The sequence below is a fragment of the Lontra canadensis genome, unplaced genomic scaffold (genome assembly GCF_010015895.1).
Source record: "Lontra canadensis isolate GAN:19392208 unplaced genomic scaffold, GSC_riverotter_1.0 scaffold55, whole genome shotgun sequence".
NCBI classification, from domain to species: domain Eukaryota; kingdom Metazoa; phylum Chordata; class Mammalia; order Carnivora; family Mustelidae; genus Lontra; species Lontra canadensis.
Window position 1 is genome coordinate 12,287,195 of NW_022631049.1, and position 26,014 is coordinate 12,313,208.

Genomic DNA, 26,014 nt, shown 5'->3' on the forward strand with positions numbered 1-26,014 from the left:
CTCTCTCTCTCTCTCTTCTGTGATCTCCTACTGGTTCTGTTTCTCTGGAGAATTCTGACTGATATGATATCCTTTAATCCAGCAACCCTACCTTCCCACTTGTGGGAACCTGTGCACACAAGGGAAATGACCCATGTACAGTTTATTTCGTCGCAGCACTGTTTGTAACAGAGCGAAGAAGGCAATCTGAGTGTCCGTCAGTGAGGGGCTGGTTAAGAAGCTGGGTTAAGCCACAGAGTGAGCACTGTGGAACCATTAAAGAGTATGAGGCAGTGACAGAGCATGGTTTCCAAAACCAATTGGGGAGAAAAAAGAAAAATGCCACACAGTGAGGAATGGTGTAGTATGCTCTTTTGTGTGTAAAAGGGGAGGGGGATATTTCAGTGTTTATAAATATATAAAATATCTTTCGATGGGCACACCGGGAACTACCACTGCATGCTTCCAGGGCAGAGAAGTGGTGACTGGGGAATGGGACAGGAGGGAGACTTTCTACTTAGGCCCTTTTGTTTCATAAAACAAAAATCCCTCATGTCTGATCGTATCACTCCCCAACAAGGAAAACGATGGTCCTGTAGGCAGAGTCTCCATTTTTCACCCTGGTTTATAAAGCCCTCTACCAGCTACCTCTGCCTCCATCCCGTCCCTGCCCCTGACCTCCCATGGCTTCCTATTCTCTGCATTCTCCATACCAGTCCCATGTTTACTCATCTCCATTCCTTAAACTCACATGCTCTCTCTTGGCTCAAACTGGGAAGGCCCCAAGGCTCTCTGCACAGTTCCTGTTTTTTGTCCTTCTGGTATTGTTTCCTTTCTGCCTAGGGACCTGGATGACAAGGCTGGTGTTTGATATTCCTCTACTGTGAGCTTGGCTTCCTCAGGGAACCCAAAGATGAGTACAGAGCTCTGCCCACTGGCTTCCTCTGGGCTCTGGACTCTTAACAGACATCCTTATTCTCCCTCTTGCACTTTTGGGTCCCCTGGTCCCTGGGCTCATCCCATTCAGGCTAAGAGACTCACAAGGCCCCTCAGGGGGGCCTGCTGGGGCATCTCTGTTTCTCTCAGGTAGATGTAGGGAAGAGGCCTCACTGAAACTGAATTTCACCTATCAGTTCCAGAAAGAACTTGGCATTTGTGTCTTGCAAGGCCTCCCCTGTCTTCAGATAGCCAGCTGGTTAGCACCCAGTCTTCAGGAAGTCCTGTTGTAGGAGGAAGACAGCAAACCTGCCTGCTGTCATGACTTGAACACTTTAGAGGCAAGCCTGGATAAACACGGTGAGCTGAGGGTGAACTGGGGCTTAGATTCTGTGTCTTAGGAAAGGACAGGGGAGCAGGTTAGTAGATGAAGCAGGCAGGATCCCAGAGTTCAGGGATGGGGGAAGACATATAGGGTATGCGTTCTCTGCTCATGGGTTGGATATATGCATTTGGTGATGGATGGGGGAAATGATTTGTCATGTATACATTTTATTACTCTCAGTCACAATTTGCTGACTTTGTACATATTCCAGTTTGGAATAAAGTGGTGAGGTCTGATTGGACAGATTGGCTTTGGGGGTTTTGTCATTTCATTGGACTTCACTCTGGAGCCTGTTAGAATTTTATTGCATGGAAAACTGGAACCATCTCCTAAAAATGTTGACGCAAACAGGGACACCTAGTCCTGGGGTGTGGTCCCCAGAGGAAGACTTAACTGGAACCTCTCTGCTGTCTCCAGACCCAGCAGCTCTGATGGGACCATTTCACTCACCAAAGCTGTGATTTTGTTTCTCCTGGATAGGACTTAAAGAAAATAAAACTTCAAAAAACTGTGGAACACACTATTTAAAAACATGCATTCTGAGTCAAGCATAAACACAAAGCTGTCTTTTTATAAAGTCTGAGCTTTATGAGGCTGCCAAAATGTTTCTCCGTCAGTTTTAAAAATTGAAGTAGAAACCACTTAAGAGTGAAAAATATTCCGTGGAGGAAATTCTCAGATGTTGAATTCCCAGGTTTATATCACAGAGAAGTCACTATCTGTGTGCAAGAGCCTTGTGGGCAAAGCTGGTCAGATGGAGCCCTTGGGCCAAGTTACTACCTGGGAGGACACTGTGAAAGACCACTGATTCCAGTGGAACACCTCAATAATTGAGATGTCATGTTTAAGTTCGCCAAAATTCCCCAATTTCCCAGGCACCCACGTTTCCTACTTCACGTACCTGCAACCTAAACGTGCAGACAGACCCCCACACACAGAAGAGCCATCCTCCATTCTCAACCCATCTGGGCCAGAATGGAGCGTGGGGAGTGGGAAGACACATCTCGGGGGTTGCTCTGGAAACAGTGCTCTATTACTTGTTCCATTTCCAGAGACTCCAGGTTCAGGCTCTCACCTCCCACCACCAGTCCCATTACCTTCTGGATTTTCCTCTTCCTTCCCTTCCAACGTGTCCCCTTTCTCAACTGTTTGTTTTCAGCTCTTAGAAATGAGTGGAGAACAAAGCCATCACTGTTCTTGAGCCCATTTCTGGGTATTTCTCAGACCTGACGGGCACTTCTCTACTGTGTTGTGGGCGTTGCTGACCTGGCATGAGGATCCATCATCTCATCCGGAGGGCAATAGCACAGACTGATTTTGCACACTCGCCCAAGAGCTTAGGGAGCCAGCACAATGCTACTTTTTTATAACAATTTGACAGAATAATCTTGACTCTAGTATGATATGGGGACTTGTTTTTTTTTTAAATGTTTCTCATGTTTTACAAAAGAATTGGACCATGTGGATTCGAAATAAATAGCCACAACTGCAATTCATAGATGGTTTTGAAAAATAGAGTGAGCCAGGGCACCCTAGAGCTGCCGTTGACAATCCCGAGGCTGAAGAGCTTAGGGAAGGGGTGGTTTTCCTGTATTGGGACATGTGGCTGGAAAACAGGGAACAGAAGTGCTTGTGGAAGGCTTTGGAGTGACGTGTGTGAGGGGACGCTGGAATGTGATGGGCCAGCACTGCCCCCCGGGCATAGTGCAACAGATGACATACAGGCTGTCACACCATGCTTCCCCGTGGGCCAGATCCACGTGGGCCACTCCACGTCTTTGTAGAGAAGAATTAGGTTCTAGTTATGGGTGAGGTCTTCACTGTCCTCAAACCCTGCTCTCAACTTCCACAAGTCTTGGGCTGATAGGGAGTCAGGGTCGTGGCTAGATGTATTAACTGTTGAAGGGACCAGGCTAAGGTGTTTTCACAGGAGTTTGGATTCTCCTTGTATTGCCCTGTTGTGTTGCCTCCTCACTGGCTTAGAGCACGAGTTGATAGTGCCCACTTGTGCTGCTTCTGGATTCCTTACACAAGCCCACCATAGCCTCTTCCCACCCAGTATGCTATAGAGGTGTTACTCATTCCCCCCTCTAATAATGGAATTACATCTCTTCTATAGAGAGGACCGTTAGGGGAAGTCCTAAATGCTTTATTATGTGAATAACCTCTCCAGGATTGAACATTCCATTATTAAGGTCAATGGCAAGGAGCTGCAGCTTTGCTGATAAAAATCACTAACTCCTTTCAGGCACCATGCTGAGCCCTGTTTCTCTTCATCTTATACCTTTCACATTTACCCTCATTTCACATGTTGGAAAAGTGAGGCTCAACTTTTCTCTTGCACATTATCCCTTTCTTTTTAGAATACTCTGGTCATACACTGAGCTCTATCTCATTTGAGTTATGAGAATTTAATTCTGGGCAGGATTTTATTTATATTTCAGCTTATGAAGCATTTCTACATGTTTCCAGGGACTGTTTTGGATTTTGTGTGTCACTTGAGCAGCTTGAGCCTGGTGAAAAGAGAGTTGGTGTGTGGTCATTCTTACAACGTCAAGCTGTGTTTGCCTCAGAGAAACCTTGGATTGCTAAGTTTTGGTGGCAATAACTTCTATATACTATGTTCCTTTTGTCTTCATCTTCTTCTTTTTTGGATTACAGGTTTAATTATATAAACCTTGAGTATCAGAGGCCAAAAAACAAACCAAACCAAGGCTCAGAGAGGTTAAGTAACTTGCTGAATATCGCACAGCCAGAGATTTCAAACTCACATTAGGCTCTTCAACCATTTGCTTAATTGCCATTATTTGTATCAGATATACTTGAATCAGAGGTATTATGAGATTCAAGCCATATGTGGTTAAAACGTCAAGGTTCCAAGGAAGCTGTTGTTTCTTTATACCATGGTTAAGGGGTGAAATATGATCTCAAAGACATTGAAGATGGAGAGGAAGCTATAAACATTATCAACCACAAGGACAGAATTTGTATTTAAAAATATGCCTTCAAGTCAGGTGATGCGTATGCTGACTACTCGGGGCACATATCAAGTAGCATAAATTTTTGTACTTCTACCCCTCCTCTTTCGTTAAAACAAAAAAAAAAAAGGGAATCACAGTTGAAGACAGTTTGCATAGACTGGTCAGGTGGTAATTGTTTACAGAGATGTCATGCTCATTCTTCCTTGCTGGCTTATTTCTAAGATTCACTTCTTGTGTTCTGATCGATCATATTGACAAACAGGAAAAAAGACACACACACCAGTGTTACAAAACCTTGTATTAATCATTTCCCTTCACTTTCAATATAACGTTGATATGAAATATAGCCATGATTCTTAGTTACATGGGAGGAAATGAGTAATAAATACATTGTAGCAAGTTTAAACCACAAGGGTGTTTCACTGGTAACAACATTTGAAAACTGTACACTTGCAAAGAACAGCATCTTCAAACATTAGTATATCTGTATATCAGTAAAGCTTTACATGTAACAAACATGCTATTTCCATATATGACAAATTTAAAAAATATGCATTGCTTGGCAACATGAACTAGGCAAAAATAGTTCTTTGTTCACTAACTTTATACAGGAAAACAGGACGAGAGGCATGCATGTACAATAGGGATGCCTGCATGGGGCATGCAACAAAAGAAAGCTTTTTAAAAGTCAGCTTACATTAGGCATAAATACATGAGGGTTATATATTAATAAGGGAGGAAGTCTTCTGTTTGACATTATTAACATTCCTGTTTTCTTCCTATTCCTCCCAGAGGAATACACATTCACCTTTAAGTAAAGATAAAGGAATTACAAAAAAATAAAACTCACTTTGCAAACATCTCTGATGACTTGTAAAAAAAAAAAAAATCAACATTAGTGTTATCACAGCCCCATGTGCAAATGATCCTTCCGCAGGTCCTTCTTGTAACAGGCATGCCCGAATGCCTTGGTCAGGCTGCTTCCCTGTACCCAAGCCAGAGCCGCCTGCTGCAGACCTCTCCAGAGGGCCAACGAGACTGGGACCTGCTTTTCCGCCCCTCGCTGCCCTTCTGGTTGCATGTCTATGCATTCAGCCCAGCTCGGTCCCCCAGCCCAGGCTTTTGGGGGACTCCCGGTGCTAACTGGGGAATGCACATCTACAAACCTTGCACTGGCAGTCGCTACAAGAGGTGCAGAAGAACACAGGACCCGGAGAAGGCTCCCATTCCGTAAAAGGCAGCCAGTGACACCTCAAAAGAAAACCTTGTTTCCCTCAGTGTCTCTTCAAAGGAATGGGAGATGGGGGCCCAGCGGTAGTTCCAATCCTGAGTACCAGAAAGGGACCATCAATACACAGGATTTGAGAGCTTGGTGCCAACAGCCGCCCTCTGCAGGCAGACCCAGCAGTGTCTATTTTGCTTGCTGGCCCTTGTTCAAAAAGTGAAACTCAAAAAGCGTGTGGAAAAAGACACAAATCAGCAGCAATGTTTCAATTCTTGTACACAGTTCATGTGTGTCTTCCTACTGTTTCTGGTAAGAAACCACTATGAATAAAAAGCACCAATAAAACATCATACCTGGTAACAGTATCATAGACCACCACTGTCCCTAGGACAGTGTAGAGGTGCCAAATACATACTGCTTAAATCAGAAAAAGGGGGGGAAACATGTAGTGAAATAGATTTTCCTCTAAGATTTTTTACCATTTACTATTAATATAAAACAGTTGCATTTGGGGGGGTCAATGGGTAAATACAAAAAAAGGCACTGCCGCTTTATTACTAAATATCCGACTTCACAGCCTTACGCATGCAACTGTTTGATTTTTTTTTTTTTTTTATAAATAAAGTTCTTTTGCTTAAGGATTTTAAAATTGAGCTGTATACCTGCAGTCAACACAGGACTCAAAACAAGGTGGGGACAGGCTCCTAAAATTTATCAGAACACTCAACTTAAAAAAAAGAAAAATTGAAACACTAATAGCAAAACACAACTAAGTAGATAAATCTATACACAGTCAATGAAAAATAAGCTTTTCTTTTTTTTTTTTTAAAAAAAGAATTATGTTGTTTTTAATAACAGACTTTATCATGGTTACCAGCCATAGCAAGTTAATAAGTAACATATCCAAAATAATATCTCTAATAATCAGATAACCATTGTTTCTATATTCAGTGAAGGAATAAATAGAAATCCAGATTTGCAAATACTTTAAGGTCTTCTTCCTTTTAAAGGATTCATGCTAATGTGATTGTGTTCACAATCTGTTTTCTGAACAACCCAAGTCTTTATGGATATTTGTGTTTTGCAGCAGATCTGAATGCTTTCTCATTTCCCCACAAGATGTGTAATACCCTTGCTTTTTCTTCTCTTTATTAACTTTCTTAGCATCCAAAAACACCTTCACAAACCCTCTGGTCTTACCTTTGGCCTTCAACATTTTTGATCTATTCTTCCTGCCTTACATGTGATCGTCCATCCCAACACATTCCCCAAGTAACACTAAGCTTGTTTAGAAAAGGGGTGTGGAGGATGAATGTTAATGGCACTTGGTTAAAACAACAACAACAACGACAACAACAAAAAAAACACACTAAAAATTGCTGCCCCTTTCTGCACATGGATTTGCATGTTTAGAATGTAGTCCCCGAAGGGGAGGTCGGTCTGTCTTAATGCAAAATGTGATGTGGTGGGTTCAAGCCCCCTTCCCTTGCTAAAGGCTCTCTACGGTTAAGATTCTCCCACCTTTTTAAACCTTAGAAAACTTCAAAAGCAATGCTGAACTGGGTGCACATTTTCAATCTTGAAGTTAAAAGAAAGCTGTTTAAATTTCATTAAGGCCTTTTAAATCTGTATTTACTTCATTATTATTTTTTTTTTAATAACCATAGGCAAGCGCAGTGATTTTCATGGTCCAATCTCTTCAATTTCAACTCTGCCTTCGCCGAAAGCAACGGCACCAGACTCACCCATTTAATAAACAGGCCTTATACCGTCTCACCGATCTCGCCTCTGGCTGAGCATTCATACCATCATTTACACAAACCAATTTTCCAGTGCAAAGCACAACTCCTCTTTGATTTCCTTTAATACCCTCCATTGCCTCGAATCCCAAACGTAGTCTTTCTTGCCCTTAAGAAACAGAGCTGTTACTTTGTGGTAGCACAGTTTGTTAATATCGTCAAGTCAGGGCTGGTTTTCTCGCTCTTCTGTGCGGCCGGATAGGTAAATCCGCCAACTACACAGCAAACCCCTGACGTACACGTGGAGGGAACCACGTTTCCATTCTGAAGCCGCCCTTTCCCACATCTTCCTTCACAGCCCGCCCGGCTGCGTGGACTGCGAGTCTCCCTACACGCTCTCTCTGCAACTTGCTGACTGATCACTTAGACACTGTCCCGGGTCTGGCTCTTCCCTTCCTCAGCAGTGAGCGAGCCAGGGGGACGCGGCCCCCAGTCTCAGGTCCCTCTGCGTAATCGCAGTGGAAGTGGTCTTTTGAGCTCATTAGCTGACATTAAGGCCTTTCGCAAGGGAAAAATGTCGGTCCTTGCCATTTTTCCTCCAGTGGAACTTGAACCCACGTGTGTGTGTGTGTGTGTGTGTGAAGTGAGGCAGAGGGCGATAGGATGAAACCCCACCGTAGGGTGGGGAGGAAGAGGTGTCTGTGGGTGAGAAGCAAATCCAGCCCAGAAAGGGGCCGCAGGATTCTCTCAGAATCTCACGGTGACCTGCGAGCCGACCCTAACTGATCACACACACGCTGCGGCCCTTCCCCGCGCTTCCGGTCACGTGCTCGTCCCGCCAGCCCACCTGTTTGCCGAGCACCGGCCGCGGTGGAAAGACAGACGCCTCCTCGGCCTACCTGACGCGTCCGCCTTCCGGGCAAGCGCGGCTTGGCAGCCATTTTGAGAGACAACCCTGCTGCTATTATAAAAATAGAGGAAAGAAATGAATCCGTATCAACAAATCCTTTACAAAAACCATAGTATGAAGAGAAGTTCTATCCAAACTCTTTACACATTATGTACCCTTTAAAATTGTTATGTAAACAATACACAAATCAAAGTTTCTCTGAAATTTTGTTGGAGGGAACGTTCCCCCTTTGCCGCCGGAGCCGTGCGGCCCTCTGCTGCGGCTCGACTCCAAGCCGGGTCCTCAGGGAAAGCCGGTCCTGGCGGCAGGGAGGACGGGCCGCCATCTTGCTTTGGTCGCACTCGCCCACGACTGTGTCCTGGGGCCTAACTGCGGAGGTGGGCTGTGAGGGGCGCCTGGGCCCAGGGTTCAGCCTCCCTCCCTCGTCTCTCCCAGCTCTTTGCCGGCGGAACTCTTTTTGTTCGTTTTTCCCCCTTTCTCCATCCAGGAAGCCACTTGCCTTCCCTCTCCATCCCCTCCCAGCCCCACATTTCCCTAGAGACCCCTCCCCACCCCACACACCAAGCCATCCCGTGACAGAAACAAATGACAAAATAACCAATCCCCGGTCTACTGATATGTTTACAAGGACGACCTACGCTCTCACAAAATCAAAATGGGAGAGGGACCAGGGAAAAAAAAAGGCTGCAAAGTATCTCGGAGGATTCTGTGCAACCCTGAAGATGGCTGACACTGGACCCGCAGCAGTCGATTTCACGGCCAGCGCGGTCACTCTCATCTTCAGCTTCTAGATTGTGGAGGTCCGGTCAACCCCGTCTGGGAGAGAAAGAATTCATGGTGGGCACAGCTGAGCAAAACCGTTCCCTTCACGGCGACCTAGTCGCACACCGTGCACGCTGGGCTTCCCGGTCTCTGAAGACAGGTGAAGACCACACTTACCCATTCATCCACCCCTTCATTCACACACTCACCCACTCAACATCTGCGGAGTAGCCATTTTTCCAGGAACTGTAATGAGTCTGGGAACCAAGACAGGAGACCTAGTCCTCACCCTGTAAGTACACACATCCTAGTCGGGACAGCTCTGTAAAGCCACAGGGATGTAGGAGGGATCATTGCTATGATGGGAGTATGTACCAGGCACAGCAGGAAAAATGGAGGAAGATTTAAGATGTCCCTGGGAGTCAAGTGTGGTTTAACGGAGAAAGAAAATGACTTTTGTAAGATGGTGCTTATAGGAGGAGAGAGGAGGAGGCAGGAAAGGAAGAGGGTGTGGGGAGGGCATACAACTCATGTACAGGTGTGATGCTGGTCATTAATTGGTGGGGCTGGGGGCTAGATGGAGGTTTAGGATGTGGGATGGGGGAATGGAGGAGTGGCAGGAGATGTGCTGAGAGTTGGCAGGGATACTAAAGCAGACATGCAGGTGGACCTGTCTAGCTCACATCCCTTTCTTTGGTAGCATCTCCCTCTCAGCGAATCCCTATTGAAAGCCCGGGCATGAGGTGGTTGTGACTCTGAGCCCTAATCACAGCTGAGCAGACCAAGGGGATGCGGCTCACCCACACTGATCTAGATTCTCTGTCTCAAGAATCTGGTTAGGGGCAGACAGCATAGTTAGAGGTGTGGGCACTGGGAACGGAAAGATCCTGTGGAAGTGGGTGAATGCTATGCTATGCAACACAGGCTGTGTCTACATCATGGAGAGTCAGTGAGACCAGGCTATAAAGTGGAGGATGTGCATGTCCGAGACAGAGGCCATCAGTGAGACAAACTGCTGAGGGAGCCGAAGGCTGCCCAGCTCCTTTATGGTTGTCTGCTTACACATGGGACTATAGGAGGATCCCCAGAATGAGGCCATAAGGGTCTTGTATACTATGAACAGGAGCTTGGACTTGGTAATTGGGGCATTCTAAGCAGTAGAGTAATTAGGTCTGATTTTAGAATGGTTTCTCTGGCAGCTGTGTTAGATGACCTAAAAAGGGACAAGGCTGGTGGCAGCAGGGCCCCTACAATGGTCCATGATAGGGCTTGTCTGACAAGGGCTTATCCAGTGAGCAGAGAGAAGCATGCATGAGCCATTGTAGAGGTAGACATGACTGTGTTCAGTGGCTGGTAAATGAAGGCCAGGGAGAGAGGCAGGATGCTTCCCTGGTTTTGCTGATATCCAAACATCAGCAGGTATGTCCTGGACTGAGCCTTGTTGTCACAAACCTGGTTTACCAGGAGGAGCACCTAGATCCAGTAGACAGAACTCAGGTGTGAGAGGGGAGTGGCAGAGTGTTGTGGGAAAGCTGGAAGACCTAAGTGATAGGGGGGAGTACTGAATCCACTGTACAAGCCTCCTCGCCTCCCGATGGGTGGTGCCAGTCTGGTGTCTTGCCAGCAAGGACTTGAAGGAGACATGTTTAATTGAAATTTTTACTGAGATCACTGTAGGTTCACATGCAGTTATAAGAGAGTATCAGGTTTCTGGGTTTGCTGGGTTTCTCCCAATAGTAACATTTTGCAAAACTATAATATTACCATGAAGATACTGATGTTGACACAATTCGCTGACCTTACTCGGATTTTCCCAACTTTACTTGTACTTGTGTGTGTCCATAAATTTCCACATAGTTTTTGGAGAGATTTTAAAAAAGAAAAGCAAATGACCCTGGGAGTGTTTATGATAATCAGGCCATCAGTCCTCAAGGCTCCCAGATGTGAACTTACAATCAGTAACACTGCCCTGACTTCTGCAGGTGTTAACCTGCGCCTCTTATGGTGGTTCTGCAATGGTAATAGGTCATGGGAAACAGTGGTTGCATTAAGTATACAAACACGTGTTGGTGTGTAGACATCACTCTCTTGTCTGTAGGAGTGAAGTGCACACACTTGCCAGGGCTCATGGCCTACTCATTAATGCCAACCCTTTATAGCTGTGTAAGTGGGGAGTGAGAAACGTAAAAATCCCAACTAATCCAACCCCAAGCTGCATTTTCACTTAATTCCAATCCTATGCCTCATCCTCTAAGGGTGACAGTATTCATCTGTAGGGAAATGACCCATAGGTAAGTCCAGATTCACCATTTATAGTTGTGTAAGGTGTACAACTCCTGGGAGCACCATTTTCATGTATTCATTGTGGGTTTTATAGTTAATTATGACAAATAATAAATCAGTGGCAGAACAGCATATTAAGAAAGTAGAGCCTTTTTCTAATTTACACAAAGTCTCCATAGCAGGGGTGCCTGGGTGGGTCAGTGGGTTAAGCCTCTGCCTTCGGCTCAGGTCATGATCTCAGGGTCCTGGGATCAAGCCCGGAGTCAGGCCCTCTGCTCAGCAGGGAGCCTGGTTCCCCCCGCCCCCCCGCCGCCACCCCTGCCTGCCTCTCTGCCTATTTGTCATCTCTCTGTGTCAAATAAATAAATCAATAAAATCTTAAAAAAAAAAAAGTCTCCATATCAGCTAGAAGTGAGGCTGTTAAGTCTCAAGAAGGAATAAGGAAAGAAGGTGAGAAGGAATGGCAAGGGAATCATGTGAAATCCATGACTCCTGGAGCACCAGAGAGTGGATGGGGCATTCCTCTTTATGGTGGAATTCACTGCAGACTCTGTCCTGCTTGAACAAGGCTTGCTTTTGTAGCCATGGCTGTTCCCGCCCATACCACCTCTGTGCAGGAGGAAGATAGCAGCCAGGCCACCAATAAGGAGCAGGTCCAACAGAGCCAGATGAAAGCCTTAAACCAAGATGGCAGAGGCAGCCCACCTCCTTGGCTTCCTCATGAGTTCTGTTGGAGGGGCCAAGGGGAGGGCAAAGAAGAAGCGGAAATGGAAGGCCAAAGAGAGAAATGGCTTAGACTGGCACCAGGAGGGTTGTAATTAATGTAGGACACTGAGAGTAGAGATGTCAGCATGGAAGGATGGGCCCCTCCAAGGCCTGGGGCCCATGGACTAGCCACATTAGAAAGACCATCATAGGATATGGTGTCCCAGAACTTGGCCACCCTCCCATCCCGTCCTGAGACACAGGCAGAGGAACCTCTTTTACTTTGCTTTCCTCTCCATAATTATATGTCCTCCTGTAAAATGATTTAATTCACTGGCATTCTGTTCCCATGAGGTCATCTTCCCAGCACCTGGAAGAGGTGGGCCCAGCAGAGAGGTGCAGTTGCAGTGTGGGTGGGCTCATGGCCACTGTGCCCAACCGGGCCACCCTGAACTTAATTTTCATTCTCTGCTCTGGAAACTGCTTACGAGGCTTCCCACCAGACAGGATTTTTGAGGAAAAACACAGCAATAAGAAGGCTTAGGAGATTAACAAAATGAAAACACTAGCAAAAAAACCCATCAGTTCATAGAGGTTTTCTGTACAAGTAGAAGAATGAGCTAAAAAATGAAACCTTTTCAATGAAAACCTCCCTTTAATAAAGAGCATTTGGCATTCTTGCTACTAATGATGATAATGTTAGCACTTAGCAGTTTGATAAGGGCTCCCAACGTGCCAATTATCGGAGATATATCAAGCCCTGGGGAAGAAGGTCAGTTATCCTTGCTGACTGTCAAAGGCGGAGGGAGTTCCTCACCCACCAGCCACAGCTGGGTGGGCGGGAGCTTGGGCTGCCTGCAGTGGGCTGAGCTTGGCCTGAATGCTCAGCGTCTGGGAGGCTTCCCTTTTTGAAAAAATTGAGATCTAATGTGCATACCACAAATTTCACCCTTTTAAAGTGTATAAGTCAGAGGTTTTCGTGTATTCACACAGTTGTGCAGCCATCACCACTGTCTAATTCCAGAACATTTTCATCCAGTTTCCATCAAGCAATCACTATCCACTTGGCAGTTCCTTCTGGCCCCTGACAACCACTAAACCATACTGTCTGTTTCTACAGATTTGCCTCTTCTGGACATTTCATAAATTCCTATATGGAATCGTATACTGTGCGGCCTTTTGTGTCTGGCATCTTTCATTTAGTGTAATGCTTCCAAGGTTCGTCCATGTTGTAGCATGGATCAGAGAACTTCATTCCTTTTTAAGCTGAACGATATTCCACTGTGTGGCTATAATGGATTTCGTTCATCCATTTCTACCTGTTGATGGACCTTTGGGTTGTTTCCCATTACTCATTAGGGGCTACCAGTGTGCTGACCCAGTCTCCTTGGTTAGCTGGAGAAGAGGAGCTGGTGGCATCTCCCCAGAGAGGGGCCAGGAATGGACCAATGATGTGGTGAAGCTTTTAGGATATGAGTGGCCAAGGGAGAGAGCAGTGTTTGCAAATGGGGTTCCTGGAACCCTGTGGAGGTCATATTAGGAGCTGTGACTTCCCACCATCTGTTCAGTCAGACGCTCTAGGCGGCTTTGGGATAGCTCGCTTTTGGTACTGAGTGGAGGATTTCTTTGGGCCGTGGAGAGCCCTGCACAGCTGAGGTCAGGTAGGTACAGTCCTTGCTTTCCAATCTCCTCCATGCTGAGCATTTGTTGGTCTCATATTTGGTGTCAGGATAAGATTGTGTTTACAGGGACTAAAAATCTAAAAGTCCCTGGTCAGGAGGACAAAGCCCACTGGAGCAGCAGCTGACAGCAGCCTTTCTCCCCACCACGGCTAGATAGCGCACTTTTTGGCTTTAGGTGTTCTGACTGCTCATCTCCAGGGAGGGTGAGCGCATCCCAACTGGAGAGGACTGTTGGGAAGGGTCACAGGAGGCCTCTCTGACTCAGAGCCTCCCGGAGGTTGGCAGGAAGGGGTGGACATTGCTCCTCTGCCTGCCAAACATCCCCAGGGCTGGCGCAGAGTTCAGGCTGGAGAAAAGCACTTGGTTAGTACCCGGAGGGCACTGAAGGCCTCCCGGGGCTCCAGTGATGACACAGGGCTTTGACCAGACAGACAGGGGACAACCCAGCTGCTTCTGGAGCTCCTCGCGGGGCTGCAGCCTGCAGGCACATGGAACTAGACCATCCCTGTCACACTGTGAAGGACGTCTCAGACTGCTTGGGGCTCCAGGCATCGTGGAAACCATTTGGAGCAGGGAGACGTAAAAACAAGCAGCGATTTTTGGTTCAAAAATTCTATTTTTAGAACAAGCTGGGATACGCTTGGACCAGACGGGGAGATCTAGTGCCGAGAAGGAAAGAATCCAATTCTGTTGGGGCGGGGGCGGGCGGGGGGATGTTGCCACTAAAAGCCATGTCTTGTGTTTCTGACTCCTCCAGCTCCCAGCATTTGGCTGGGACAGCTGCTGTGGTAGGACCGCAGAGCACACTGGGTGGGTGGCTCTGAGGGAAAAGGGACAGCCTTGGTCTCTGGCTCCCTGACTCAACTCCCAGAAAAGAAGGAGCAGGGCATTGTGGGCTCCTCGGTGTGGTATGGCTTGACAAGGATCCAACAGCACCCTGAGGCCGTTCTCTCTTTCTGTCCCCTGCCTACCTCTCCTTATGCCTTTCCCATTCCTCCTGAGCTATCGCCAGAATGTAGACAGCAGATGGCTGCTAGTTCTCCCAGGCATGCGGTAAAAGGCAAGGAGGACCCACTCACCTCCCAGGGCGTGCTCGGTCATACTGAGGCACAAGGACTCCAGCCTATTGTTGATGTCAGGTTCAGTCACAGGAAGTTGGAATTCTGCAAGGGACAAAGGGTTATCTTGGTGACAGAGACTCTGAGAACAAGGAGAAGGTATGCACAGTGCTGTGGGGCACCAGCCCGTCCACCCTGGGGCAACTAGGGGAGCTCTGAGGATCAGCATGGAGGCAAGTTACACTCTGATTTCAACCAACCTATGAGTCTTTTAGGCGCACGGAGTCCATTGTGAACATGGGCAGCTGGAAGAAAACTGCCAACTAAAAATAACTGGTCAGAGTCAGAGTCTGTCAGTCCTCTGCTCAGAACCCTCCAGCAGCTTCCCATCAGAGTAACAGCCAACCCCCTGCCATGGCCTGCAAGGCCCACATGATCGGACCTTTATTAACCCTTCCCGTGTACAGCTTTCCTCGCCCTTCCTTCCTTCCCAGGACCTCTTCTGCCCGTTTTTGCACTGCTGTTCCCTCCGCCCAGAAAGGTGGTCCCTCGATACTTCCATAACTTTATCTATCCCTGCCTTCACATCTCTGGCTCTCCTGTGTCTTTAGAAAGGACATTAGAGATAAGGAGAACTTTCCCAGCCCTATTCCTTTTCCTCTGCTTGCTTTTTCTCCACAGCTGTCACCAACATCTGGCCCATTCTTTATTTGCTGCCTGCTCCCAGTTCCATGTTCACTTCGTTGGAGCAGGACTTGGCTCTGCTGCTCCCCGTGCCTAGAAGTGGGCTTGGCGCATTTCTGATTTGTTACAAGGAAACAGAAACCACAGCATGGCATAGTTCTCGAGTGGTCTTAGAGTGACTGGCCAGGTTGGTTGGCTAACACAAGAACCCACAGAACCCACAGGGGTCTGACTCCAGAGCTGGCTCTCTCTGGCATGCTGCAGCGACTAAAGTTGCTAGTCAGTCCTTGCTGCCTCCAGCCACTTAGAAGGTCAGGGATGTCAGCTGGGCAGGTTCTCACTGCCCGGGACTAGGCTGTGTGCCTTATAGTCACAAAGCCTCCTCTACCATCTGGACCTTCCCTATCTCTCCAGGCTCCAGTCCGTCCTCCGCCAAGCAGGAGGCAGCCAGTAGGAGCCTCCTCTGTTCTGCTGGGCCCCTCACTGTCAGTACGTCCCTCTCCCCCAGCCCCCGTCATCCTGGGAAGCTCTTGAGTGTCTTTCACTGGCTTGGAAGCACCTTGCAGACAGCGACAGAGCTCTTATCTCTTTCTGAACCTCCCCTAATTCCAGCGATGGTCTTCTGGCACACTTCACACATGTCTATTGAGTGATGAAAAAGATGGAAACTCTGACAGCTAAGAACTGTGAAATCCTATAGTGGGGGTTAAGGGACAGACAATCAGCAGTGGGATATGTTCTGAGGGCCTGGGAATCTCAAGGTTGCCACTGTCTTCATATGTGACTCTGGGAAACTTCTCTTCTTCATTGGGCCTTCCCTCTTCAGTCTGGAAGTGGGGAAAGGATCCTAGTGGCCCAAGCTCCAGGCCATTTCCTCGCTCCTTTGAATCTCCACCAGAGGGCACTTGGGGCTGGTGGACAGGATGACAAATGAGGTTAGGCTGGTGGTTTAGTGGGATAGGAAGTTGAAACCAATGGCTAAACCAAAGTATTTGTTTTCCTTGATGAGCTACACATTTAGCTTTTCTCTGCAATCTGTGTTCCCCATCACCGGCTAATTCAGAGGCAGATGTCATTTCTGTTGTTTAAAATTCTGAGTAGATGGGCAAAATGGATCAATAAGAAAAGCACTGGGGAGCAGACAGGGTTCTTTCTGACACAAGTTCCAGCATCAATGGGTTTGAAAGGCAACTGTTGCCAATTCATGAACAGAGGATGACTGGGCTTTCTGGGAAGGGGGGCTGCCGGGAGCCAGGGAGAATGGAAGGGTCTCTCCCACTGCCACCCATTGTTGCTGTCAGAGTAGGGTTGGGGCAATCAGACAATCCAGAGGGAAGAGTATTTTAGTATTTTCATCCATTCATGTGAAAATCATATGCATGCAAAATTAGCAGCCTTCAGGGTGTGAAATCTATAAAATAGAAACACAGTTTTATATATAGCCAGTTAGCAAATATGAAAAAAAAAAAACCCTCAGCAATTATAACCATCCATATGCTCATTGTAAAATTTAGTTTACTCTCTAGCACTCCCCTTTAAACAAACACTGTGGAGAGATTTGGATAAATAAAGATGCTCGACATTTGGAGAGAAGTGTTTCAGCTGCAGGATTTCTTGCCAACACGCAGCAAAATGCCATTTTCCAAGCCTAGGACTGCGTGTTCAAAAAAGGGGGCTGAGAAATGCGGGGCTCTCCGCTCTAGCATCTCCAAACCTTAGTGGCTGCTCTTTTAGGTTGAAAGTTGGCACGGTTGCTTTTTCTCCCTTGGCTCTTCCCTCTGGTGCTCCAGGGTGTCGCGACCCCCACCACTCTCAGAGAGGCTCCGAAAAATTCTAAGTCTTGGGAGAAGCCCATATGTTCACACTCCAGAGTTTCCTAATAGTGTGACTTTTTAATTGTGTATTTGATAAAAACAGATCCGTGGCATCTTCCCACACATACAAGACAGAGAGAGACCAGCTGGGTAGATAACAGTTTCCATCTCAGGCTAGAAGCCCTCAGCCAAGTGTGGCTTGGGTGGGCAGAACTCTCAAAGCCCCGGGAAGCATTTGGGCAGCTCCTACCACCCAGGCTCACATGACACACCAGGCCAGCTCCTGCTCTGGCTCCTGCTACCCCAAAGGCTCATTGCATTGAGCCTGGGTCCCCAGCTGTAATGGGCCAGGCAGATGCAGTTTTATGTCCTCAGTAAGGCAAAAGGGAAAGACTGAGCCTTCTCTGCTGTTGCTGGAGGCAGTCCTGTTTCCTTAACTCAGGTGACATCTCTGAGAACCAGGAATTTTTCCCCTGACCGTCAGAACATTCCAGTATTTAGTGAGGGTCCTCTGTCCTAGGAAGCCCAGGGTGTAGGCTGACCTGGAACTTTTAAAATTGTGCCTTTTCAGAAGTCCCATAAGTAGAGAGCCTTGTGCGCAGGCCCAAGGTCAAGGAGATTCTGGGAGCAGCCGCCCATGCCTAATGGAAGTGCTTCTGTAGGGTCCACCTGGAGGGTCCCATGTGGCTTTTTCTTGGCAGAAACCAGCCATCCTAGTTGAGTCTCACACGTGTGGCACGTATGGTGCAGTCTGCAGCTCTCTCCCAGTCCCTGTGGCTGAGGCAAAAGAGGCCAGTGTCTTCAGTACTTTAGAGAAAGAAATGGGGTATCCTAGCAAAAACCACTAGAATTCAACTTTGCCAACAACAGCCTAGGATACTTGTTGAATAGCTAGGAAAGCTTCAAGTTAAGTGAAAAGTGGGGTTGCTGGGAGGCTGAGGAGGACAGGACAGAGGATGGAGAAGTGGGATCCGGACGGGGTAAGGGGTATAGGAAGAAAGGGAGACAGGGAGGATGGGAACCAAGCAGGACAAGGGAGGGTAGTCACAGAAGGAAAAGAAATCAGTGTGGTCAGGGCAAGAGAGCCACGCTGATGATCGCAGAGACAGTCATGGCGGTCGTGGCGAGTGGCAGAGCAACATGAGTCGCAACCCTGAGTCTGCTATGGGAACACAGCTTGTTCGCTGGTGGCCTCATTCCTAAACCTGCAGAAGTCTCTGCTATGAAAATCCTCTAGAACGCACACTTTCATGAAAAATGATGAGAATATAAGACAATATTGTACTGTCTAGGTCTCCAGACTAGAGGTACCACCTAGACTAGAGGTTGGGTCACTCTCAGTTGGACTTTCAGAGGCAGGGGAGCACGGCCCAGGTGCGTTCTTGGCTGTGATACAGTTGAGTCATTCATCAACCTCTCTACCTGAGCGGAATTGTTTGCCCTGGCCTACCAGAAGGCAGAGAGCAGAAATGCACCAGGTACCTCGAGTGGGTCCCTGTTCTGGTCCCTTCCTCTGCATAGTGGCCCCTTCCATTCCCCTAATGGACCCAGTGTATGCATGGCACTCTCCCTCTCCCCACTCTTTTGAAAGGCAGTTCTCTGAAAGGGAGAAACTCACATGAAGGAGGCAATGAATGACAACAGCTTGGGGCACTGTGCTCCCCGGTATGCAGCATTCTAATGGTGGAAGAAATACAGTCACGAGCTGGTGCATAGGGGAGGTCTGCTATGGCGAACAACTATGATACTTCATGATCGGCTGCCATGCAAGGCACCTTATTACCCATCTCACATCTGGGGCAGTGCAGCACCAAGGATAGTTTGCAGATGGTTTTGTGCAGGAAGGAAGAGAACCCCAGAATATAGCTCTGTGAGACTGCCCAGCCTGCCCTTCCTCAGGCTTTTCTTTCAATGTCGGCTTCTGGTCCCTCAGCCCCTTCCTGTCAGGCCCTCCAGATGGTGAGGAGCCTTTGTAGCTTCTCGGTGTTACACCCGGGCTGTTTTGACATCCTCTCTGACTGGATCTCAGTGGCGGCTGAGCCTCGGTCAGCAAGGAAGAAATCTTCCAAGAGAAGGTAGTCCTTCTGCAAGCGATTTCCAAACTAATTTTCCAGTTGGGAAAACACCCTGCCTTTTTGGGAGAACGTGACCACACTAGGCACCACACCTGTTTTGAGCTCAAGTTACCCCACTGGTGAGTGTAGAAGACCCTTCTCCTCCTTGCTCTGGGAGGACCAGCTTAGTGTTTCTTACTCTTGCCACAGGCCAGTGAGAGGCAGCGATCACTTAGTGGCTCTCCTTGTTTATCCCAGGAAACATCTAGAAAACTGTTCCTGTGGGAATAAACTAAAATACCACTCCTGACTTGGCCTCCAAGGGGTCCACAAATCCTGTAGATCCAGGAAAGAAGAGATCGTCTTGCAAATTCGAGCCAGGTGACTGATTGATACACAACTCGGGAACTTGTTCTAGGCCCCAGACTATTCTATATTCTTTGGAGACATTTAAAATTTTCCATCATTTTAATGGAAGCATTTTAAGTTTGAATTGTCATCTTCAAGATCTACCCATCTGATTTAAAATGGAATGTTCTGAAGATATCCAGTGGCCAGGAGGAAACCACGGTGCTGTATTGTAATGGTTTTCTGAGGATCTAATTTAGGGTTGGTCACACATCTCTACTCCATTTTGTGTTCACTACCACTTCTGCTTGTGTAAAGATGAAAGCCACTCGCTGTCTTCCTGATTTTGACTCCCTGACATGATACTTGTAGTCTGGTCATGCCCTGCAGGTGCCAGCCCCTAGAAACCTGCCAAGCAAACAAGGACATGCTGCTCTGAGTGGCAAGGCCCATCCTGGATAGACCCTGTCTATCTAGTACAAAACTTCGTCTGGGCCTGACTGTGGCTGTTAGCTGTGGTAGCCCTGTCAACAAGGCTGCCTCCTCAAGAAGAAGGAAGAGCTCTGATCATGACTTGTGGTCTTAAAAACCAGTGTCTGATCTACCAGGGGCAGGAATGATCTTGGAGACTGGGGAGCCTCCCATGGCAGTGACTCTGTGAAGGGTCTGTTCCCTTCAGCCAGGAATCCTGAAGTCGTGGCTGTGCCCTGCCTTGCTCTTCATGACCATGTCCTGGGAAGAGCCACCCAGCATGGGTTGAATATGCTGGGCAGGACTTAGGAGTGGCTCCTAACCAGTACTCACCCGTTTATTTGCTTATGCAAATAAAAATAATTGAACCCCTCCTTTCAAAAAAAAAGACCCCCAAGTGTTCTAGAGTTCTAAGTCCCATTTATAAAGAACATCATTTAGAGACTTTCGAGTTAACTACCAGGAAAAGTGAAAATAATTATAAGTGTCTGTCTCTGGGAGATGAGACTGGGGGCTGGGAGGGGGAGGGGAAGGGGACAGTCACTTTTCCTTAAAAGCCTTTCTATCTTATTTGATTTTTTTTTTTTTTAACAGTAAGAACAAGAGGGTGTAAATAATCTTAGGGTTATAGTTGCTCTGAGCATTAGCAAGCAACAAAGGTGCGGATGAAGGATATGTATCTACAGACTCAAAGAGTCCTCCTAGGGATGGCCCGGCTCTTCCTGGTGGGCCTGGTCTTCCCAATTCACACAGGAGAACGTGGGGGAAAGTAAGGTGAGAAGAGAGGACTGAGGACTTGGAAGAAGCCAAAGGAAGGGACAGGGGCTTAGAAAGGAGCAAGGAGGCCACAGGTGTATAGAGACTGAAGGAGAAGGAGAATGGTCAGCTGTGCTAGGCCTCCCATGAAGCTGCAGGGTGGCTGGTATGTCGTCCCAGGACCAGGCCCGAGATTAGGGTAGAAGGATACATTCAAGGTGAAAGATCTCCTCGTGCCCAGGGTATCTTCAAATCTCATCTAGCTTCTCGTTTATTGGAAGTGGATTATACAAAATTCTGCATGAAAACAGAGGCTGGGACTACAAGACCCAGGGAGAAGACCTTCACAACTTCATCAAATATTTCTTCTCAGGAAGCTACGAGTATCAAAGGCATTTTAAAACAAACATGCACAAACAGTAAATGTTCTAGAAGTCAAGAAGCAAGTTTAAACAAGCATTTGGGCCATCTTCCTTTCCTGACACACCTTACCTTACCTCGCCATTCCGCCTCAGTGTCTCTGTCCTGCCTTTCCCTCACTCCCCCAGGCACACTCCTACTCAGAATCTTCCACACATTCGCCACTGAGAGTGGCTAGGGTCCGAGCTCCTTGGCCTTGGGTTCAGAGCCCCCGTCATTAGCCGGGATCTTTCCAGCTCCCTTGTTCTACTCGCTGCTACTTCAGCCTGACTTTTTGGCTCAGCCACGGCTTCTGGAACTCACTGAAGTACTTGGTACGATTGTGGTCTTGCTCCCTTGTCTCCTTCTGCATGCACCTCCACCCTCCTCTTTCCACGTCTTCACTCTCTGTCCCCTGAAGCTCAGCTCCAATTCCAATAAGCTTTCTTGCCCACCCAGGCCACAGCGACATTTCCTTCCCTCAAACTCCTGTAAGACTTGCTGTACAGAGCGTCCCTCTTGCCTAGGGTGGGTATTTTCCTACAGATACAACACCTGTACCTGTCTGATTTTCCCACTTAGAAAGTCATCAAGCTAGATTCAGTCATTGTTTGGATGGCTCTATATTACAGACTCTTAAGAGGTCGCTGTCTCATGGACAAAGTGTGCAAGTGATCATTGTCTGTGCATCGTTCTGGTAACCCTGCTTTAGGAGGTGTGGTGAGAGGTGCTGCTGACTTGAAATGACCACGCTGCTCTTTAACCAAGTAAAGGGAAGATGACTGGTCCAAGAAGTCATGTTTGCAAGGCGCTCCCCAACCAGGGGTAAGTCTCTAAGCGTCAATGCCGTGAAAGTTTTCTCTGTCTCTGTTTCACTTTCTGCACATCCCCCCGACATACACCCAAAGTAAACACACACACATAGACACGCACATGCACACTGCACATGGAACCCCTCCCAACTCCCCCAGATACCCTCCAGTGAGATCTCTGGTTTAATCAATCTAGAAATATGACTAGTATCAAAAATATCCCCGTCAGATTGCAACCGACTCTGGGGCTCCATGTGCTGGCTCCCAGCCAACCAGCCGCTATTCATGCTGGCAAGGCACAGTTTAAAAAAGGAAAGGCTTCTATAAGCTCAAAAGAATGCGTGGTGACAGTGGAGGCTAAGCACTTTCCGGCTGGGTTCACAGGGGCATCTATTTTGGCGTCCTGGCCTCCCCTGTGTGTCAGGGGGAGGAGAGAGGGAGAGACCAAGTGCCCTACCTGGCTGCTGGAACATCAGCATATTCTGTGGAGAAGTGTGCACAGGCAGCGAGCGGGTCCTCTGGACTGAGCTGTGGGTGCGGCTCGGCATGCTGTTGCTGCCCCCAGGGTTGGCAAACCACAGGTTCTAGTGAGAAACACAAAGGGGAGGACCCATTAGCCCACACACCCTGGGGTCCGGGGAGGGGTGTGGAGCAGGGCCGCCAGCCAGAATGCCAGAGGCAGATACCCCTGAAGAACTCTTTGCTAACTTCTGGGAGAGGGCTCGAGGCTCGTGCTGCCCATCCGCATATTTATAGAGAGGGGGGTTGAGATTCCATTCATTTTCTTCCCCTCTCCAAGCCCCAGGCCTCTCTAAACCCCAGCTTAATCTGGACAGCTCTCTCCTTCACGATCTCCAAAACTCTTTTTATCCCTTTTGTTGCCTTTGCTTTTCCTATCACTTTTTTTCGGAGATGGGAAGAGTTCTATAAATGTTTGCAACGAAGAGCACAAACTATTTTGGGGCTCTCATTTGATTTTCTTTTTGAGATTCTTACAACTTACTACAAAGCGAGGGGGAGAAAAAAGAATCTTTCAGCTGGCACTGAGCTGGCACACTGAGCTCGCGTTTATTATTATGCGGGTGTCCTGGTGGTGACTTCCTCTTGAACTGATGTGGGGCTTCCCACAACGGTCAGCAAGTGGGGCTTTCTCAGACCCTGTGGTGTATGCTCTGGAGAGGAAATCCTGCCCATTTTCCCTGGAGCTGTTCTCCTGTTTTAAAACCAATCATCCCTTAGTTTCTCGTGACAACGCAGACCCACTCGTGCCCCTCCAATCCCAGCCCCAACCTGCGGAGCCCCACAAAGCCGGGCACACAGATGGAAGGTGTTGGGCAGGGTGCGAAACAGGACTGGTGGGTGGGGAGCCATGGGACAGAAGTCAAATCTAAATCACACAGCCTGGCCTTGAACAGGCGGAGAATGTCCAGCTCTTTCTCTGACAGTCTCTCTCAGGCTCCTCTTTGGATTCTCCACCACAGCTGGGACGGTGACAAAGGAGCTTTTTGCGGTGAATAAGGCTAAGAAAGCTCCTTAGAACCCTGGAACCCAGATCTGGAGGTGGTGTGTTCTGCTGGGGCAGGTCAAGGAGCAGGGGCACATAAAAGGTCTTGCATTTCCTCCTACAGGGTGCTATGTGCAGGGCCGCCAAGGTTAAAGTGGCCAGAGGGTATCCTAAGTAAATCCCATGAAGCCAGGTGCCTTCATGGGATTGCTCGGTCTCCCAGAGAAACAGCACAAACCACTGGCTACTTTCGAACACAGGGACCCCTATATCTCAGCGCAGCCCTCCTTGGCCTCTGTGCTCACCGTGGGGTCATGTAGGGATAGGTCCTGAAGCCTGGGGCCCTGAGCTTGGCGGCCTACCCCCCTCCACAGACACAGAACCAACCTGTCTTCCTTGCTTCATGATGGTGGGGTTGGCCGCAGTGCTGCGCTGGGTGGAGCTGACGAATCCACTGGTGCCCAAGAGGCCGAGGCGGGCAGATGGGACGTTCCGGGAGGGGATCTGGTACTGGCGAGGGTTCCGCCGACCCATACCACCGCCCACAGACCCGGCTGTTGGGAGGGAGTTGGACTGCCCAAAGCCGCGGCTGCGAGACGGGAGAGAGCAGTGAGAGGCTGTTAGGCACCCAGCGCAGTTCCTAAACCCCAGGCTGCCAGCGGGCTGCCTTCCCGGAGTCTGCTTGCATTTTGACAGTTATGAGGTCTCTCTAGGGGCACAGGGTAGCTGCGTGCAGGAAAAGGCTAGGATTAAGATGACAGCTAAGAGACATCCGAGAGGGACTATCACGTGCATCATCCTGGGACTTTGACCCTGATTCTCCAGTCTTCATGAAAACCCTAGGAAGTAGGTGCCCTATCCCCTTTTTCAGCTGGAGAATGAACACTGAGTGCTTTGTGATTTCCGGGGGCAGCAGGGGACAGTGCTGAAATATGAGCCTAGGAGGTTGGCCGGGGTGCTCTTCAGCGGTCTTGCCTGCTGGGTCCTAGGACCCTGAGCACTCACGTGCCCATCCCAAAGCCACATAGAGCAAGAGCGCAGAGCCAGGATCCATGCATCTTCTGCCACACCACAGCCTGTTTCTGATGTCTGTGTAGCACACTTGGAAAGGGTAGCCTGTGAGCCCCACTAGGATGGCAGCTCTGAGACAGAAAAGACGGCATCCATTCTCAGTAGTCCTGCATGGCCCAGGCCGCTGGCTCCCGGCACAGTGAATGCAGGCTGAGTGAATGAACGGACATCCATCTCTGCCATCAGGATGCTTCTCCCTGTGGAAGCGCTGACCCCATGTCTGGGGCTCTGATTCCCAGCTTGAGAGTTGGGAAGGGGAACAGAGATGATGATGTTTGCAAGTATTCTGGACCTAGGACACTGACGGCTCCCCAACTCCACAGGCCCTCCCTGCTGCAGAAAGATGGAGAGGTCCCATGCTTCCCCACATGGACCCAGGGAGGCCACCATGGACCCGTGGCATGGCATTGGGACACCGTGCTCCCACTTCTCCAGTGACCTCAGCGCTCAAGAACTCCTCCTTCTCCAACATGCTTCAGGTTCCGGGACGGTACGCAGCAGCCAGTAGGGTTTCAGAACCAGCACATTCTTTCCAAGAAGAGTCAGCTTTAGTCATTCACTGATGTTTAACTCGAAATGCTTTACCTCCAATGGCCACAAGATGGAATAGACTTGCTTTCCCAGCCACACAGGGGAGGTTCGTACCAAGCCTATGAGGGGACTCCAGCAGACCGGGATGACGTAGTTTAACCAGCTGAAGTATTTAATGGGGATTGGGGGGGTGTTGCAAAATAGTAATATCCTGTGAAAGAGAATTGTGTGTGTGGGGGGGGCATCTAAGCCATTAGACAGGTGATCTCAGAAAATATTTCTCTTCTCCCCAGAATGCCTACATTTCCTAGGGGGAAAAGGGGTGGGGAAGAGAATTCCACAGGTGAGCTGGCTGCAACTGATTTCTGGACCTGTGTCTTTCCACTTCTAGGTTTTTGGGCAAAGGAACGGGTTCCTGATTCCTGTCAGGGACTTATCTACACGTAGTGAGGAGGGTACTAATGGGTTCTAGGTCTCCCCCACTTCTTTTTGTTTTTTTATGAACATTAAAATTTTTTGGTTTGGAAGAAATCTGGGCCTGGAGAGGGTAAGAGCTCCTAGATCATACGATCTAGGAGACCTCTTTTGGAGGACGGACAGTCTGAGATCCATGACAGGTGGAAACAAGAATCAAGTGGTTGTTTGCTTTTTAAGCGACGAAAACTTGTCCTTTGGCCACCTGGCAGATGATTCAGTATTCTAAGACTTTTCCTTATTTAGTGCAGATAGCTTTTTTGCTCATTTTCTTTTTTGGTCGGATTTTTAAAAAGTTATTTCATATGCAAAATACAGTAGTCAATGGGTGACGTTAAAATGATTTGTGCTTCCAGGAAAGCAAGATGATATCCTCGAGCAATATCATGTGGGTAGAAGATTCTGTGATGGGACACTTAGTCACTGAAACCAGGGCTCCAGGGACTCCTAC

At 48.2% G+C, this 26,014-nt stretch overlaps 1 protein-coding gene across 6 annotated transcripts in view; it reads right to left on the reverse strand.

Moving 5' to 3' along the window:
• Positions 1–7,698: 7,698 nt before the first annotated feature.
• SAMD4A (sterile alpha motif domain containing 4A) overlaps positions 7,699–26,014 on the reverse strand; it is a 203,687-nt gene continuing 185,371 nt past the window's right edge. For all 6 annotated transcript variants that reach the window (XM_032875344.1, XM_032875342.1, XM_032875343.1 and 3 more), the window contains 4 exons: positions 23,875–24,076; positions 22,441–22,567; positions 14,667–14,750; positions 7,699–8,971 (listed from right to left, as the gene is read on the reverse strand). In XM_032875344.1, coding sequence (XP_032731235.1) covers positions 8,943–8,971; positions 14,667–14,750; positions 22,441–22,567; positions 23,875–24,076 — 442 coding nt within the window. In that variant the 3' untranslated portion in view covers positions 7,699–8,942. The remainder of the gene's footprint in view (positions 8,972–14,666; positions 14,751–22,440; positions 22,568–23,874; positions 24,077–26,014) is intronic.